The sequence below is a fragment of the Trichoderma atroviride genome, chromosome 6, assembly GCF_020647795.1.
Source record: "Trichoderma atroviride chromosome 6, complete sequence".
NCBI classification, from domain to species: domain Eukaryota; kingdom Fungi; phylum Ascomycota; class Sordariomycetes; order Hypocreales; family Hypocreaceae; genus Trichoderma; species Trichoderma atroviride.
Window position 1 is genome coordinate 3,228,573 of NC_089405.1, and position 18,833 is coordinate 3,247,405.

The window sequence follows — 18,833 nt, forward strand, 5'->3', positions numbered from 1 at the left end:
TTCTTTTCTCAAAGGACAGCCGACCAAACGCAAGGCTGCACGGGCCTCATTCCGCCATGGCCTTGTCAAACTTGGATTGTCTTCAATCGTTGGCACCCTGACATGGACCCCGCCTCGCTGTCTCTCCTCAGTCTTCCGGTGACTGCATGGAAATATTTCGGTGCATCTCATTGCTTTGGAGCCGCGGCCGACAAACCAGCGCGAGATATCAAAAACAGCAGCCACCTTACAATCGAAACATTTGCTCTCGGCCTCCAAATTCTTACCCTAGCGGTCGCATTTCATTATCTCAGGAAGGACTCATGGCGCCAGAATCCTTCAACCTCCTTACCTCGACCGTCCATGACATTCAACAGCTGTTCGACCGTTCCGAACTCACTGCGGAGTCGCTGGTAGCGCAAGTCTTGGATCAGGTCGAAAAGCACAATAGAAAAGGCCTTTGTCTGGGAGCCTTGATCTCTGTCGCTCCCAGACAGAAGCTCTTGGAGCAAGCGCAGCTTCTCGATCAAGAACGCGCCGCCGGAAAGGCCCGAAGCCCGCTCCATGGTATTCCATTCATCGTCAAGGTACAAGGTTCTCCATGGTATCATCTCCGTTTGTGCTGATCAATCCCTTAGGATGCCATCGCGACCGATCCTGAGCTAGGCATGGGCACAACGGCTGGGAGCTGGGCTCTTGTCGACTCTCGGCCGCATGGGAACGCCCCTACAGTACAAAAGGTGTGTAGAACCAACTCACGTACTGTATCAAAAGGGGAACAGGCTAACTTCATCTCATGCTCAACATAGCTTCTTGATGCCGGGGGCATTCTCATTGGAAAGGCTAGCTTGACAGTACGTGTACTGCCTTTCTCTATTCGAGTGTTTGACTGACGGTGGCACTGCAGGAATTCAACAACTTCAAAGGCGAAGGCCTCGTTGATGGATGGTCTCCTGTCAACGGCTATACTCGCTCCGCATATGTCAGGGGACCTCTCAAATTGGACGAGGGAGCAATGGGTCACTCAGTAAGTTCCTCTCCATTTGTTCCGTGCGCGCACCAGTTCACTGACTTCTTTCTTTGACACCTGCCGGGTCATCTTCAGGGTCTGCCGTCGGTGTCTCCGCTGGGTTCGGAATTGTGTCGCTCGGCGTCGAAACCGACGGGTCTATCGTATCCCCAGCCTCTCGTGCCGCCCTCTATGCTATGAAGCCGACTATTGGGACTGTTTCCATGGATGGAGTAGTTCCAGTGTCAAAAAGCCTGGATTCTGTCGGTGCCATGGCCAGGTCCCCAGCTGACCTCGCCGTGGTCGTGGAGATGTTGCAAGCGACAGGACCAAATCACGATGAAAGACTCTCGCAACTCATGACGCAAAAATGGGACGGGCTGAGGATTGGATTTGTGGATGAAACGATTTGGCAGTTACCAGAAAGTCTTTGCACAACTAACGACGAGGCGCTCTCTCAAATGGTAAGACCACTATTCTTCGATGCCACATTGCCTAACATTGTTACAGAGAAAAGAATATCACTCCGTAATGAATATTCTAGCTGATTCAGGCGCCCACGTCGAGTATCCGGTCGCGCTTCCTCTCGGTGCCAAGATTTGGCCTGATACTGGAAACATCATGTGTAGGTTGCTTAGCAAGCCCCTGAGATGACTTTTTGGTCAAGGCTAATGACGTTTGAAGCCTACGAGTTTCAGCCAGCCTTCAATCGCTATCTTGAAACACTCGATTCATCTCCAGTTAGGAACCTAAAGGAACTTGTCGACTGGAATCGCCAGCACGCCGACAAAGAACTCCCCAAAGGTATGCGTATTTCGACATTTACCATGGATTCTTTATCCTGACACATGAGCAGAACATCCATCTCAGTCATACCTCGAGAATGCGTTAAAGTGCAATATCCCTGCCACCGAAAATGCCAAAACTCTGGCCTCCCTTCGCAAGCTTGCCGGACCCGACGGAATCGATAAGATCCTCAAGCTGTATCAGCTTGATGCCATCGCGTCGTTAGCTGACAGTCCGATATCGAGCGTTGCTTCTGCAGCCGGTAAGTTTTTCCGAGTCTGACTGTCTTCAACCAGCGCTAAACATGTCTTGAGGCTATCCCGTCGCCACGATGCCTCTGGGTGTTTTGGACTTAAATGGGCGACCATTCGGTATTAGCATGACTACTGGCAAACATCAAGAGAAAAAACTGTTTCAGATCATGAGTGCTTGGGAGACTCTTGGACCTCGGCAGCCACCGCCTACTTTAGAAGAGGAAGTAAATCAGGCACAGGTGTAGCTGCTTTAACTCAAACAGTAAGAATAAGGGATAACACAAGCTAGGGTCCAGGTAGTACCTCATGTGCTATAAAGAGCAAGAAATATGAACCAAAGCTTGGCAATGGATCAACAATCCTCACTTGATTCAGGGCTTGAGTTGTAAGATGGTAACTAAAAAGGCAGCAATAAATATTTATACTCTAAGAAGGCAATCATTTCTTGTAGGAAACAAAAGTATTTAGCAGAGGCGCAATGAGAACGCAATTACAAAAGTTACCTTCTGCTTTATGTCTATCCATTATCGAATTACGATTAAAACAACATGGAATACAGCTTATTTATATGCGCGGCCGGATGAATACCAATCCCTACTTCATTGCTACTAGCAAAATCAACATACATTTACTGCACAGCAACTTTAGAATGATAAAGATAAAGATAAATATCCAACATGCATATCTCTTAATAAAGATTTCTAAGACTATATACAGCTCCAAGATACAAATGCGCGAACTAAAAAATTGATAACAATGAACCAGGCGATTCTTTGTGCAATGGTTATAGCAGCAATGACACAAAAGCTGAAAAGATGATTGGTCTTAGATATAGCCAAGTATATGTAAGGGCCCGGCTATATATTTATCCGCAGGATATAGACAACGCATCGAGGCGGGGTTAAGCACAGATAGAAGGCTTCTGCAAATAAATACTCGCGTGTGATGGTTTTATATTCTACTAAGAAACTGCCAATCTCCCTCCCAACTTCTGAAAATATCGCCTTGAATCTATAAGTGAATACGGCGTTGCGGAAATTTCAGTTCTTACAAAACATCTTCTCCACAGAGCAGTCTCATCCTACAACGTTGTTACATAAATTGCGCTTACCATTAAATGAACACTCAGCCTTACTTCCGGTCCATATATGTCCACAAGCTTGTAAACAGCCATGGATGAAGACTACATCGAATCTGGCGAGCCGATCTATGAGCTCGCGAGCGATTGTGAAAAATTGTTTTCTAAACACGTCTCAAAACTAAAAGATGAGGCCGATTTTAATGGATCAAAGGTTGTTGGGGAATACCAACAACAGTTTTCAGCATGGGCGGCCTTTTTAGGCGTATTCGCTGTTCCAGAGATGTGCCTTGACCGCAGACTTCAGCGGCATGTTGAAATACAAGATCTGGTGCTTCGTTTACTGGACATAATGAAGAGAAACTTGACTTATCGTACGTCCAACATCTGGTAGCTAGAGTGAATAAAATCTTATATAACCCGCAGTTTTCAAAAGTGAAGATACGTCCGATGGGGAGAATATCAAGGTCCCGGCCTTGGATGGAGGTACATTGCCTCAACCTCAGCTTCACATCAGCATAGAAAGTCTAGGAGGGATCAAAGGGGCTATCGAACGTCTCCATCATCTCGGAAGTACCATTCAACTATCGTCAGAGGTAAGCCAAGCAACGAGATTAGGGAAATTCGCAGCAAAGTTTGACTCCACTTCATTTGAACAAGTTGCACACCTGGCCATTATTTCATTTTATCCGGACGCAAGCCCATCTCTAATGGAGCACCTCGCCCGCGCAATGACGGAAATGTATCAAAAGTTTCACTATAATCAATCTCGTCACATGAGGCTTCAACCTCGGTCTCAATTGCAATTGTCTACCATAAATGAAGAGCCAATTTCACAGATAAAGGAGGACACATGGAAAGTTGATTCATCACCAGCTCCTCCTCCTCCAATAAATGATACATATAAAAGGTTGGCTCGACCAAGAGTTTTATCACATTTAGTTGCCAGATCTCATCAGTCAAAGGATTCTACGCCCACGTCTCTTGACAGTCAAGAGTTCAAGAAGCTGTTTCAGCAGCGAAAAGACGGCTCTGTAATGACTAAGACCAGATCTATTGCAGCTAACCTGGTCGCCTATCCTCAGCCATCAGACGAGAGTTTGGTTTGTGATTGGTGCTTTTCACCTCTCGCTGAGGACGAGTTTAAAGGAGACAAATGGAAGTAAGGACTTTACTCTCCGACCTTTACAATGCTGAATTTCTAACACCTAGTGGTTTCTCAGGAAGCATTTAAACGAAGACTTTAAACCATTTCTCTGTCTCTCAGAGAAGTGCAGTAAACCATTGCAGAGATTCGCGACTTCAAAAGCCTGGTTCAGCCACATGCTTGAAACCCATGGTCACAATTGGCATCGAGAAGTGCATTTGCCGGCATGGTGGATTTGTCCCTTATGCAACGACCAAGAGACAACATATTCCAAAGCACAAGACCTCTCTAAACACATATCTAAGCTCCATGGAGACGTTTTTTCCGAGCAACAGGTTCAGGTCATTGTGCACCAGAGCCGACTCCGGGCCCCCCGACCACAAGATGTCTGTCCCCTATGCTGCCTCTCCATGAAAGATGGACAAGACCCCGATGAAGATGATCAGGTCGTAAAAAAGGCTTCCCCAAAGCTTTCAGTTAAAGGCGTGCAGCTCGCCGAAAGCTTTAAGCGCATCAAGACAGAGACCGGCTCTATACAGCTAGATCAGCACAACGACGTCAACGCTGAGCCAGCAGAGCAAACAACACTAGATCCTCAAACTCCATCCTTCCAAAGCCAAGGGCTATTAAACGCTAGAATAGTTGCAAGACATGTGGCTGCACATCTTCAAGGATTAATGCTCTTCTCTCTTCGTATGATGGCCCTAGATGCTGTCGCACACAAGTCAACAGAAGATACGGCTTTGTCTGGCGATACCGACGATGATTTATCCCGCCTTGGCTCAAATCAACAATACTCTCTCCCTCAGACTCAGGAGATGGAGGATATTAATGATTTGTTGGTACAAGATGAAAGCATGGATGTTGATGACCTTTCGTTGGAAGATGCCATTCCGGACTGCGAGCATGACATGAATTGGCAAGACTTGATTCCCAATATGGCAAAATATGCAGATGATCCCGAATTGCTAGACCTCCAGCAAAGTGAGCCTGTCGAAAGTGTCGCTGCACCGCTAGAAACTATTCCTAGAGATGCTAGCGGAGAAGATGAAACTGCACAGCCGAAGGAATCTACGGACTCACCTGACAATAAAGCTACCGACTTTGTTGAAAATGAGGCCGAGGTGCCACGTCCTCCTGAAGAAGCGATTACTTCCGTACCTCAAGAGGAAGAGACGGAAAACACGTCGGATATGTTCACAAGCAACTGGGGCGAGTCTTCTGGGAAAAGGTCCGAATCTGACCTTGCGAAGAGTATAGAGCTAGCCCTGGACAAGAAACAATCTCCAGAGCACTCAAGTGATGGGCAAGCTCAAATAATTCAAGATGTGCCTTTGGTTGACGAGCGCTCGGAGATTTCTACACCGCAGCAAAGGAACAGCCAAACGGATAACACAGTAACGGGAAACACTGGCAGTGATGAGCCTGCAGGATTAGAATTGCGGGATGAGAAGCAAGCCTCATTCTTTGGAACCCAATCGCCAAAGGGGGAGGATCTGAAGAGGCCGGGCTCAGCATCTAGTCAAGCATCTGACCAGTCACCCCCACGAGAGGTGCCTGCAATTGAAGAGCAGCCGGAGGCGGAAACCGAAGCGACACCATTTGAAGCAGGCTTTTACAGAGGCACCGGGATTGACGCGGACTGGATAGAAGCAGCCATAGCACGGCTCAAGACTCCTGAGCCGGTGGATAGGACAGAGCTCCAACCCCAGAGACGCCTAAGACGATCTACACTGGGCGGCCAGAACCTACGGGATACGTCACTACGGGAGGCGGCTCAGGATCTCGAAAGGAAGATGATAGTACCGGGAACCAGGGAACGAGTGTTGACGGGAACAGAAACACGACCGGAGACTCCAACAGGGAGATCCAGTCCTACTAACGAGTCGCCGTCAGCGACTGAGACACCCGTAGCCAACGAGGGCCGCGTGCGCGCACGTGACATGGCGGGTTTATTCGTGAGTGCAATAAGACTCTCTTTGAAGCTCTCGTCACATGAGATCCAAACCACCGGCATACATGTACCCTCACAGCTTCTGGCTTTCCTGATTGCCTGCTGCCGAAGTGCTTGCATGTCGTGTTTGGTCATTTGCGGGCATTTTCGACTGTTTTTTTTTCTTTTTTTCTTATTTACTAAACTATAGTTGATAAGTTCATTTATTCTTGGATTGCATTTTTCTTTTACTGACCTCATTCGGCGTCGCTTCGTTCTAACATATTGGGCTTTCTATAGGATGGCTTGGGAGAGGGCCAATTTGGCTCGCCACGATCTCCCTCAAGGCCTCACAGCATGCGTCGAAATCAGAATACGCAAGTCCTCGAGCTCGAGGCCAGAGTCGAGCAGCTCATAGCCGAGAACCGTCTAGTCTCCGACGCCCGCCACAGCTCCGAACAGAACCTAAGCCATCGTGTTGTCACCTCTCTTTCCGACCGGGACACGCAGATTGAGGCTCTCAACCATAGACTCAAGTTCCTCAAGGCCGAGGTATCTCGCCTGACCGAGGCCAACGATAGCCTCGCAAGCGCCAACGCCAAGTTGGCCAACAAGGACAACAGCCGCTACGCAGATCTGCAGGTCTACGCCGACCAAGGCGAGCGCCAGGATGCCCTGGTGCAGGCTCTGCGCAACAAGGACGCTCAGATTGCCAGCCTGACAGCCGAGCTGGATGCTGACAAGGAACAGATTCATGAACTTCAGCGTCATATTCTCGGGGCTCCCCTGTGATGAATCGCCATCGTGGTATTATCGACTGGCAAATATTGTGAGCCGTCGGTCATACTTTAGATTCAGCAAGGGAAAGAATGGATTGCAGGGTTGGTGGGTCTTTGTAAATTTCGTGTAAGATAGCACGTTCTTCTCCTGCGAGCATAAGTTGCAATTCCACACCTCCGCCCTCTTTTTCCGATGGTCAAGGGAGGTCGTTCCCTCTTCATACCGTTCGTGCGTCTCTCCACCTTTCACGTCCCATCCTCTGTAGACTGCTGGCGGAGAGACCAGGGCACGGAGACTTGATAGAATTCTACGAAAGATTTGGTCACGATGCAAGGCACATGCGCAAATGTGGAGAGCCCCCTAATAATACCATCTACAAGGGAGACATTCATTTAGATAGCTTAGAACTCGCTGCTAATATAGCATCAATTGTACGTTTAGTTCTATAATGCTCACAAGTGATAAAATTACTCAAAACTATTACACCATGTCTATCTACCAACATGAACCTGACCTCGGTCAAGTATATCATTTGGAAACCGTTCCAGACTACTCTTCTTCCTGGTTATTCTCATCTTGGGCAACGCTTTTCTCAAATTTTTGTAGTTCATTCTTCATCACCTTGGTCATGTTTGTTGGTTTAATAATATTCAGTGCCTCAATAAAGTGTTTCCGTGTCAAAATTCGGTTGTCGGTATCCTCTTCTTGATCGCTGACGCAAAGCGTTGCAGCTGTAACGCATAGATTTTTCAAGTCAGATCCTGAGTAGAGGTGTGTCTGTTGTGAAAGAAAATGGCATGTCATGCCTCTTTCCAGAGTTTCATCAGCAAGCAACCTTGTAATAATCTCCAATCGCTCTCTTGGAGTTGGAATATCCAGATGAATTTGCATGGGCGCCCTGCGCAAGACAGCTGGATCTAGATCAAAAGGTCGATTGGTAGCCAGCAGCAAGAACGGGGCCTGTTTGCTGCTTATAAGCCCATCCCATTCCATGAGGAATTGGTTGAACATTGCGCGTATGTGTCTTTTCTCGCCCGCTTTCCGTGCTCCGAGCATGGCGTCGGCCTCATCCAAGAATATGATGCATGGAGACAACTTCCGACCCATGGAGAAGACAGCCTTGATAACTTTTTCATCTTCGCCATGACACTTCTGCCACAGCTCAGCAGTGGAGACTGAGAGCATATTGAACTCGGATTGCCTAGCCAGCGCCCTGACAAGCAATGTCTTTCCGGTGCCTGGTGGACCCCAAAGAATGGCTCCAGTGACTCTGTTTCCTTTGAGGACGCCGCGAGAAAAAGCGCGAGGCCGCTGCAGTGACAGGCGGGTGACATCTTCCAGCTTTTTAATGACCCCTGGATCAACAACCACGTCTTTATAATCGGGGGCTATTTCATCTAGAGTATTGTGTTAGATACTATTTGACGCTTAAAGTTGATACTCACGACAGTCTATGGGTTTTTTTTTTACCTATATTCACTATGCAGTCAAGCAGCATTTTTTCGAATTTTGTTGCCGCCTTGGAGCGCCATTCCCTCATTTTTTTGTGATGCTCTCGTTTTATGCGGTTGGGCTGAGACCGCTGAGAATCAAGGTCACTGTCATACACGTCATCATCGGCGTTGTGGCTGCGATCTTTGACATCGTCTGCATCTGAATCGTCATTATATTCCCCTGATCTACCCTTAGCGGCCCAAGATGGAGCCACGGATCCTTTCTCCAGAATGCTCTGTTCGGCTTCTGAATATTTGTCCACCTCGATTGGAATCTCGAGGGCAGGGCCTTTCTCCTTGTCACCCCATTGCCTCTGAAAGTCCTCAAAAGAACTCGGTACGCTCCGTTCAGAGTCAATGCTTGGCTCGTAAGGATGATTTCGTGTTTCGGGATAGTGAGCCGTGTTATGCGTCGTTAAATCTTCCGTAGGCCGGCGTAGGCTTATCGTTGGGAGGCTCAATGGGTCCAAATCTAGAGAATCCCAGCCTGTATCAAATGCTGTTTGATCATCAATATCAGGATTAATTGCTGTATGTTCGTCATTGCTGGGATTTTGATTCTGGCAGTTGTTTTGTTCACAATTATTATGTCCAGGTATTGAAGGATGCCGAAAGTTGTTCTGCTCAGTGTGGGTGTAGACATCTGAGACCCATTGTTGCTGATACCACGCCAAGCTGCCTTCAACCTCATTATCTCGGGTCATGGTGATGGCCTTACTTGAAAGATCAGATATTAAAGGTGATTAATCCATAGGATATAGACAAGAATGGGTATAAATTCCCCCACTGGCAACCATCTAGATAATCACGGACAGAAAGCATAACAAGGCGGGAACATGCTACCCCGTTGCTTCATGTTGTTTCGCATAGCCGCATTCATTTGGACCCCAACCGCACACCACCGTGAATCTAGCTTATCTCCATTACCCCATGCACACTGTATAGCCTTGGGTATCAATGTCTTTCTCTTCATGCGGGATTTGCACCATTGCTGATGCCTGACAGCCTGTTCGATTCGAATCTACCACACAAGTAAGCAAGTCAGCCATGTTAGCCCCACCGAGTTACCGAAGCAATTTGTACTTTCGGTATCATATCTAGCCTACGACTACTACGCATCACATCTCATGTCGCATTTATGCAGCTTTCAGCTGGCTATTGAACACGCTAGCAGTTTGTTGACTGCATTCTCAGCCACATCATCTCCACTGAAGGATGCGATTGCCTTGCCAGGGTGCTCTTACCAATGAGAGCCTTATGTGACATCTCGAGAGGCTGGTGATAGAAGGGCACATTGGCCAAAGATACAGCAGGCTGCATCAGGCTGTGGATCGAGCCCGAGCTCAGAGTGAGCCAGAGGGCAAGAGCTCCAGTGTCCAATTTCTCGACGAAAAGCGATCTTCAACGATTTTTTTTCTTCCCCCCCTCAGTTCACATCTTTGGGATAATGACATTCAACTGTTTCTCCTTCGTATCGCCGCCATGGTATCCGGGAGTCGAGGTTCTCCCAGCGAGAGATTTGAGAAACCCGGCGACCTCTCCAGCGAGACTGGGCTAATCAATGATAATGGACAACCCGTGGCCACATCCAACTCTGTGCAGAATCTTGGCACACGACTATTTGGGCAAAATGTAAAAGGCCAATCAATTCGATCTAATGGTGCAGAAATCTGGCGGCGCGGGAGGCAGTATCTCTCCCACGGAAGGCTGAGAGCTCAAGCAACCGGTGCACCTCCCATGCTTAGTGCTCCCCATGAAGGAGAGCCTGCTAGGCGTGGTTCGTTACAGGAATGTCCTTCCATCGATTCTATCATGGAAATCATTGAACCGAAGAGCGAGTCGAACATTACGTATCCCGAGTTTGATAGCTTAGTTCAACATTCTGTCCCCAAGGGTGCCGCCAAAAGGTTTCGCAAGGCCGAAGCCAAACGCCTTTCACACATTTTAGAACAACCTCAGGAGAAATTGTGCTTAGGGCAGACAAAGCTGCTTTCGGCGATGAATGGCAACGAGGAAGGATACCGCAAACTATCCAAAATGTCTCAATGCATCTTGACGGCTCAAAACCTCTGCTTGCTAGACAATGAATGCATAAATGCTCAGTATTGCACTCGCCTTGCGAATCATAGTCGAATGCAGAAATTGATACAGCAAGCGCAGTTGGCGGCACAACCATCCTCTTTTGCTGATGGGGAGGGAGGGGAAGAAGACCAATACGACTCTGAAGAATTCATTCATGACGCGTTTCAATTGGTCGATTACGTTTCTGCTCTTCTGATGAGGTTGATACACCAGACAGCAGTTGGAGAGTACTGGCTCACCAACGTCATGGCAGTATTAGTTGCACGAGTTGCAAAAATCAAGGCATTGCTGATGGATATCAAGTTGAGGGCCAACGAGTCGGTCGCGGTAGGGACAGAGCACTTGAAGGACGCTCAAACGTCAGCTAGGGGCTCTCACAGTATCTCCATCAACATTGATGCTGATGAAGAAGAATGTGAGGAAGCGTTGCGAATCATCGACGCAGATACCAAAGAAGGCCTTACATCGGAAGAAGACGCCAGCATCAGCGCCTATTGCGTAACGCAGAACAAGTTCCGTTCAGGACTTAATTCTGCGATAAAATACATTCTTTCTTCGCTATTATCCACGAATAGATCAGGGCTCCCTGTTACAAATTATGAGGTGTGCGCTGTGGTATACGATATTGGATTCGAAGGTTTCAAGGTAAGTAGATGACGACCCTGCTTTATGGCTTCTTCTGACCTTTTCTTATCATAGACTATGCTTTTCCAAGACAGAGACCTGGAGTACTCCGCATCATCTGATCGAAACGTACTGAATACTGCACAATCGGCCCTGAGCATCGTGGACCAAACTCTACAGAACACAAAGCGCAGAGTTGAACAGTCTCCGCCACCGAGTAATCAAGGTATCCGTACCTACTTTGAATGGGCATTCTTCGAAACGACAAATAAAAAGTCTTCAAATGGCGCGGGTGGAATCAATAGCTTTTGGCGCTCAAAGAAGAACGTCCAGATTTTCTCAATGGCCGATATTACTGAGGTTATGATTGCGCTTTTTGTAGCGAGTCCAATACTCATCTCCGACTTCACTAGCTTTCGATCTATGATAGCTATGTCTGGAGGAATTGAAGACGTGGTTACCTCGTATGAGGAAGGTCAGTTTGGTGCCTTTGTTCGACTTTATACAGGCGAATTCGAACAAGGAGCCAGACAACGAGAGACTCTCCTCTTGCCAACAGCATTTGCAGATCAGCGTTTCTCACGTTGCAAATTGCTAGCGGAAGGAAATGGCAGATGGGGCCGGGCAAACCACCAGCTTCAGCGATCCCCAACATTATCACAGAACCAACCGACAAGTGAGAATAATGGCGAAGAACAAGTACAAGAGAAACTTGATTCCTGTGTAGTCAAGATGGAAAAGTGGGTTGTGGATGAAACCTCGGTGACTGTCTCTTGCAAAACCTACGTTTGGTCACTGATGGCCATCACCGCGGTTCTTGTTGGCGGCGGCCTGGCAATGGGCCTCACAGTTGGCCAACGAATAGACGGCGTGGATCCATTTAACCTAGCAACATATACTTGGGCTCTCGCAGCATTCATTATTGTGGTATTCAAGAGCATGTGGGTTGAGAGCTGGACGTGGAGCGACTTCCTACGTCAACGAGTTCGATGCCGATCAGTGTCAGAATTAGCAGCGGCGACAAATCTTGACTATCAGCTTATCATGGCGAAACTGCTACACGACGATTGTAATGGAAGTATTCTCGTCACCAGAGGTCCTTACAACACCATTTTCCGCAACCAAACTAATGGCGGCGACGGGTTCTCTATCGATCAACCACTCAGTGCTGAAACATTGATGCTTAGCGGTATTGCACTCCTCAAGGTTTTGACCCCACGTGGACATGCGATTGTTTGCCTCGACTACCGATGTGGAACATTTTTGACAATACTGGAACACCGAAGGGGCACTGATAATTCACGACTTGTTTGCGAGGACCTGGGCCGTATATCAAAGGAGAGAGATTCCGGTGATGATAAGGTAAAGGATTTGGTTGGTCTACGTCTGAAGAAAGTAGACAACTTTAAATGGAAACGAGTTCAAGGTCTATGGGAATTCAAAAATGCTGGAGTTGTTTTCGAGTAGCTGCTAGGACCAAAGATTGGCCTGTTGACGTCCTATCGATGATTTATTCACTACTTTCTCTTCTGAGTTCTTAAGAATGTATAGTATAAGACTGATAGGAACCTGACTATATGATATGACACAGATTGTGGTAAAGAATCATACCCAAATTAACACGTAATTGCCACGAATGCATATTTGTGTCATGTGTTACTTTGGAACACTCTTCATCGCTGATACCAAATCTCAAGGAGGCGACGCGCTGTGGGATCCTATGTTGGCAACCTTCAAGAAAACATAGCTCCCGTGTCTTCCCCTGCGCATATGATTAGATTTCTTTTTTTGCCACCGTGCTCGTCTTATGCATGCCACGTCACCTATAGATATATGCACTCACCTGCATGAAGGCAGCTGGACCAACTCTTACATGGCCGCGACGCAAAGCCTACAAAACTATTCGCACTGGCTCGGTTACCTGGACTTTGCTCGGAGCCTCATTTTACTACAGCTACACCCTCTCATATTTGATGTGCATATTATTAAAATGCCTACGCACAGAAGCGGGGATTGATGTGTTGCTATTTCCTTCAGATTCCATCGTCAGCTGGTGTGAAGATTTAAAACCCCCATTCAAGCCTTGTTACTTCAAGGCGCATTATCGAACTTGTTCTCATTCTCCTCTGTTTATTACTCTACCGCAATATTTGCAGCCTATTTGTATCCTAACAAGGACCTTTGAAAGTTCCAAAATGAGTCAAGATTTGACCAATTGGGAAGAACTAATTGACTCACAACCGCAGGGAGATTGCAGCGCTGGTGACTCCAACGTTGTCAATACTGACAATGTAGAACCCACAGAGAAGGACATTTCAGATGAGGCGATAAATCAAGATGCCAAGCTTGGAAGCAAAGATGGAGTAGTCGACAAACTCTCAACAGAAGATTCAGTCACGGATCCATCCGGCAATATAGCTGAAATAGTTCCGGAATGCCGTCCGCCCATCGCCGCGTTAGAGAATGACAGTCAAAGCACATGTGGAAGCGATCTGTCAAATGGTCACTCATCAAATGCCCTACCTTCTAATAACGGGCAATCTGATCAACGACCAGAAGTAATGCATCCCGATGGCCAAGAAGATACACCAAAGCACGATGCCATGCCGTCTAGCAGCATCGAGCCACCAACATCTGAATCTCAATTCCAAAATGACATAACCGATGTAATTGGGCTCGAAGATTCCCAGTCTGTTCTAAATGAGCAGGAAATCCCTTCGCATATAGAAGACCTCAGGGAGCTCTTCTGCGAAAAGGACACTCGCTTTTCGGAATTGGAAAAGTCGTTAAGCAAATCTCCCAAAACCGAAGACGAAGAAGAGAGCTCACTGAAGGAGAGCGAACAAGAAAACTCACTAGATGAGAGCGAACAAGAAAGCTCACTAGAGGAGAGCGAACAAGAGAGCTCGTCAGATTCTGGTTCTGAACACTCTGTAGACCCTGCTGAGGTATCTTTACCAGCATCGCCTTATTTTAATCCTTTCGATTCACCAACAGAAGGAGAAGGGCACTCCCGACGAGGCTCTATTGATAATATTCCTCCTTTGAACGATACATTACTAACTGAAGCCTCTACTGATTCATCCGTGAAGAAAATATGGCAACTTCAAAAACGCAAATTGGACCAGACAAACGAGACGCTGGACAAGATTATGGACATGGTTGGGCTTGAACACATAAAAGCCGCCTTTATAGAGATAAAGGGAATGATTGATACAGCACGAGGTCGCCGTGAGCATTTGAAGAAGCATGATTTCAATTTAGTCTTGACTGGTAACCCGGGAACTGGTATGAGAATTTTATTCATTCATTTCCTGTCATAAAGCGCGATGTTTCGTTACTGCAACATTTTCACTTCTCATGTCGCAGTCAGAGCGATTTTACTAATCGCATCTTATTAGGCAAAAGAAGTTTGTCGGAATTGTATTTTGCATTCCTTAAAGATTGCAACGTTTGGGACCTTGAATCAGAGGATCCAGAATACGAATCTATGTCGGGCCGCATGGTCACTAGAACATCGATACTCCAAGATGATATTAGCTTAATTAGCGATGGAGTTAGTTGATTTTCTTAACGTATTATTTCTTTAAACCTTCTTTTTTGCTAATTTATAAAGGTTTTTTTCCTCTACGACGCAGGCTTCGTTGATCATGATGCACGCGCATTATTAATAGACGCTTTAAACAATTGCACTGGGGTTATTTTGGTCGTGTCAGGCTCACCTGACCACATATCATCCTTCTTAGGAAGCTCTCCTCATGGCAGATGGTTATTTCCGCGGCGATTTCATATTAAAGACTATGATGACGAAGAACTCCGAAGTATTTTACTACGGATGATCCGACAAGACAATTTCAAGATCCAGCAGGGACCAGCCGGCCCATATCCTCGTATATTAGCGAAGCGTGTGGGCTATGGCCGCGAGGAACCTGGATTTGGAAACGTACATGAGCTCCACTTGGCCTATTTAAAAATCTTGGAACGACAAGCTTCTCGCCTTCGGCAGAGGCTAGTAGATATTGACGACCTATGGGTTGAGCCGGCTCCGGACGAGAATCTTCTGACAGGCGAAGATATCATCGGACCTGAGCCCGAGGATTGCCGAGCAAAGAGTGATGCATGGAAGGAGCTTCAAAAGATGGCTGGGCTAGATGATGTCAAACAAGCCATCAGCAAAAACTTTGATCGAGCTAAACTTAACTACAGGAGAGAAGTCGCTGGTAAGGAGCTTCTCAATATATCCTTGAATAGAGTTTTCTTGGGTCCTCCTGGAACAGGAAAAACGACTGTTGCAAAGCTCTATGGTCAGATCATTACCGAAGTTGGTCTTGTACCAAATCAAGAGGTGGTATTTAAAGTCCCAAGCGACTTCATTGGCCAGCACGTAGGTCAATCGGAGGTTAAGACCAATTCCATCATTGACGCGACAAAGGGGAAAGTGTTGATCATAGACGACGCACATATGTTCTTCAATGGGAGTCTGGATGGGGTAGACGGAACAGACAAATTTCGACTTGCCTGCATTGATGTGATTGTCTCCAAAATCCACAACAGAACAGGAGAGGGTCGCTGCATTATCCTCATCGGATATCCCGACAGGATGGAGCAAATGTTTCAGAAATGCAATCCAGGTCTGCGTCGCCGGTTTCCACTTGAGGAGGCCTTTCGATTTCAAGATTATGATGACGATAGACTCACAGAGATCCTTGGAATGAAAATGGAAGAGAGCGAGATAAAAGCTTCCACGGCCGCGATGCAAGTTGCTTCAGAAGTGTTGCGCCGGGCAAGAGATCGGCCCAACTTTGGCAATGGTGGAGACGTTGTCAACTTGTTAAATCAGGCAAAGGTCAGATATAAAGAGCGAACATTGAGAAAGGGCAAAGGTGAGACAACGAAGAAGGAAAAGCCCAATGAAGACAAGTCAATCATCCATGAGAAAGCTGATGCTGATTCTGGATTGAGTCGCCCAAATATGGTCAACAGTTCCTTCGAGCTCGACTATCTGGAGATGGTGAATATTACTCTTGAGCCGGAGGATTTTGACCCCAATTACAATCGCGGATCTACGGCGGCCGAAAGATGCCGAGCCCTGTTTGATGGGTTGATTGGGTTCGAAGAAACTATTCAACGATTTCAAGGCTATCAACGCACGGCTGAGAACTTGAGGCGTAGAAATAAGAATCCCAGAGACACCATTCCATTTACATTCGTTTTCAAGGGCCCTCCAGGCACTGGGAAGACACATACTGCTCGCATAGTTGGTCAGATATTTTACGACATGGGCATCTTATCCACTAATGAGGTGGTTGAGTGTTCTGCTTCGCAACTAATTGGAAAGCACGTTGGCCATACTGGGCCAAAGGTGATTGATTTGTTTGAAAAATCATTGGGCAAGATTTTGTTCATCGACGAAGCCTATCGCTTAGGGCTTGGTGGCCGAAACAGCTTTGGAGACGAAGCAGTCGCGGAAATAGTTGACTGCATGACGAAGCCTCGATATCAGCGCAAACTAGTCATTGTCCTGGCTGGCTACACGCGCGAAATGGATCTTCTCATGAAAGTGAATGCTGGACTTCGAGGTCGTTTCACTACGGAGATCAACTTCTCTCCCATGAAACCACGGGCAGCTCTACAATATCTTCAGAATCTGCTTTCCAAGCAAGATATCGAGCTTCTGGAAGATAATAATGTCAACACAAATGAGTACGAAACAGTAATGAGACTATTCAAAAAGTTGAGTATGACAAATGGATGGTCGAATGGACGAGATATCAATACACTAGCTGGCGCAATCACGGATGATGTTTACAACTACAGTGAAGTGGAAGAAAGTGGTAAAAGCTTGTTCATTCGAAGAGAGGACTTGATTAAGTTTTTGAAGGATATGCTACGACAAAGGATCAAAGGAGGGGTAGCTTGAAACTTTTGCCCGATAAGTATTTAGGTGTCTGTCTCTACGTAAAGGATTTTTTTTTATTCCGACCATTCATTTTCCAGCCTTGAATGGCAACGCATGCATCATTTGAGCGTCCTCTGCGGCTACCCGTCTTCGCCTCGTTCTGTCAATCCCATCTCTTAAGTTTTATGCAGAGTTAAGCGTTGATCTTTCGTATTTGTTTACTAACAAATTGCCTTGAGAGTAATTCAGCCAAGTGAAGAACGGATTGCAGGATTGATTAGTCTTTGCAGATTTCGTGTAACATAGCACGTTCTTCTGTGAGTATAAAGTGCAATTCCGCACCTCTGCCCTCTCTGCCAAGGCTCAAGGGAGGGCGTACTCTCTTCATACTGTTGGTGCGTCTCTCTACCTTCTTGACGGCAGCGATGCCAGCGTTCTGCAATTACCCTAATGCCAAAGGCATCAGAAATATCATCACGGCGAGCACTAAATCAACAATTGATTCCTCTTCTTTCCCACGACTATTACCAACCCAGTGACTAGTCCATCGACTAGAGGCGACCAGTTGTGCGAAAGTGGTGCTTGGCCAACAAACGAAGTACATCATTGTTTTTTTTTGATTGGCCTATGGAGCCCTCAGTAGATTAAGAACGGGCTGCTTGCACATCTATGATTCTGTGGGGGCTGAGTGGTCTAGGCATCTGGAGGAGTCAGGGATCAAGGGGGTTTTTTCATACCTGCAATGTCGGTTTGGAGAGAGTAACTTGAACCCCTCGCGTCGTACTTGATACATCAGCAATCATGAGCTGGGTAAACGCGTATTCTATAGTAATAAGCTATAGACTCCGCTTATTAAAATGATGAAACCCTTATATAAATACTCAAGGGACACTCTCCTAATAAAGCTATTTACAAGGAAGACACTCATTTAGATAGCTTATATAACTACTTGCTACGTCCGTAATATAGTACTAATTGCACGTTTAGTTCTATAATACTCGCAAAAAAAAAAAAAAAAAATTTGCTCAAAACTGTTACACCGTGTCTCTCTACCAACATGAACCTGACCTCGGCCAAGTCTAACGCCGGCTGTTGTATATCTTTTTCTTTTCTAATTAGTCTTCCCAAAATTCTAATGCTTCATGCGTAAATTTGCGGTCGTGATAAGGAGTAAGAAATATAAGCACAAGCTTAGCAATACATTAATGATGCTCACTTGAGTCAGAGTCACGATATAAGTCGATTAATGTCACGAACTAGCACATACGACCATAGGTAGTGGAGAATTCGGGGTCCCGTTAAGCGCTTTTCTTGAGTGCGATGTCTTCCATTTTTTACAGCCCAAGACTCCAAATCGCATAATTCCATTTTTGATGGGTAACTAACCCCGCGATGCTCGCTACCGTACAAGTCCAATCAAAACGGACCAACACTACTACCGTTTTCTACTGTACCGATTAACGTTTTGCAATCTGATATCAGTAAGATCATCACCTAGGTTCACCCCTCCTTTACTCGTAGCACCATGTCCAGACTGTAACTACCCACTACCTTATGTACTAGTGCTAGCAAGTTCAGCGTGTAGAAACCAACATGCAGAGGTATTATGGACTTGGATGTTATTTCAACACACAACGCAAAGGGTTATATTAGCTACCTGAGGCGTGTATTTTACAGAGGACTAGCATCAATCACTCTTGTCAACGAGGAGTTGGGCTTTCACAGCCTTGGAGGCTCGGCTTAGATGCCAGCCCAACCCCGCTCCGGGT

The 18,833-nt window shown here is 46.5% G+C and overlaps 5 protein-coding genes across 5 annotated transcripts; 4 read left to right on the forward strand and 1 right to left on the reverse strand.

Annotated features, from left to right (window-relative positions):
- Positions 1-58: 58 nt before the first annotated feature.
- On the forward strand, positions 59-2,273 carry TrAtP1_011692 (uncharacterized protein; the record flags this gene model as incomplete). The annotated part of the gene is made up of 9 exons (XM_066115221.1): positions 59-566; positions 618-719; positions 789-833; positions 887-1,010; positions 1,085-1,452; positions 1,499-1,613; positions 1,673-1,792; positions 1,845-2,036; positions 2,089-2,273. Exons 1-9 carry the CDS (start codon positions 147-149, stop codon positions 2,271-2,273), a joined length of 1,671 nt encoding a protein of 556 aa, XP_065971319.1. The 5' UTR covers positions 59-146.
- A 680-nt stretch (positions 2,274-2,953) lies between these two features.
- Positions 2,954-7,381, forward strand: TrAtP1_011693 (uncharacterized protein). Its single transcript, XM_066115222.1, has 4 exons — positions 2,954-3,480; positions 3,533-4,268; positions 4,330-6,211; positions 6,487-7,381. The coding sequence occupies exons 1-4, from the start codon at positions 3,201-3,203 to the stop codon at positions 6,976-6,978; spliced, it is 3,390 nt and encodes a 1,129-aa protein (XP_065971320.1). The 5' UTR covers positions 2,954-3,200; the 3' UTR covers positions 6,979-7,381.
- Positions 7,382-7,515: 134 nt separating this feature from the next.
- TrAtP1_011694 (uncharacterized protein) lies at positions 7,516-9,163 on the reverse strand (the record flags this gene model as incomplete). The annotated part of the gene is made up of 2 exons (XM_014084783.2): positions 7,516-8,363; positions 8,437-9,163. 2 exons carry the CDS (start codon positions 9,161-9,163, stop codon positions 7,516-7,518), a joined length of 1,575 nt encoding a protein of 524 aa, XP_013940258.2.
- A 433-nt stretch (positions 9,164-9,596) lies between these two features.
- TrAtP1_011695 (uncharacterized protein) lies at positions 9,597-12,632 on the forward strand (the record flags this gene model as incomplete). The annotated part of the gene is made up of 2 exons (XM_066115223.1): positions 9,597-11,186; positions 11,241-12,632. The coding sequence occupies exons 1-2, from the start codon at positions 9,942-9,944 to the stop codon at positions 12,630-12,632; spliced, it is 2,637 nt and encodes an 878-aa protein (XP_065971321.1). The 5' UTR covers positions 9,597-9,941.
- Positions 12,633-13,209: 577 nt separating this feature from the next.
- Positions 13,210-17,085, forward strand: TrAtP1_011696 (uncharacterized protein; the record flags this gene model as incomplete). Its single annotated transcript, XM_066115224.1, has 3 exons — positions 13,210-14,453; positions 14,567-14,721; positions 14,782-17,085. Exons 1-3 carry the CDS (start codon positions 13,361-13,363, stop codon positions 17,083-17,085), a joined length of 3,552 nt encoding a protein of 1,183 aa, XP_065971322.1. The 5' UTR covers positions 13,210-13,360.
- Positions 17,086-18,833: the final 1,748 nt, after the last annotated feature.

What these genes read in the sequence shown, in the direction of transcription:
- TrAtP1_011693 (XM_066115222.1), top strand. Translation starts at nt 3,201, where the DNA reads ATGGATGAAGACTACATCGAATCTGGCGAGCCGATCTATGAGCTCGCG. An exon ending in GAAGAGAAACTTGACTTATC is followed by an intron (nt 3,481 to 3,532) that starts GTACGTCCAACA and finishes TATAACCCGCAG; the next exon opens with TTTTCAAAAGTGAAGATACG. An exon ending in TTTAAAGGAGACAAATGGAA is followed by an intron (nt 4,269 to 4,329) that starts GTAAGGACTTTA and finishes GTGGTTTCTCAG; the next exon opens with GAAGCATTTAAACGAAGACT.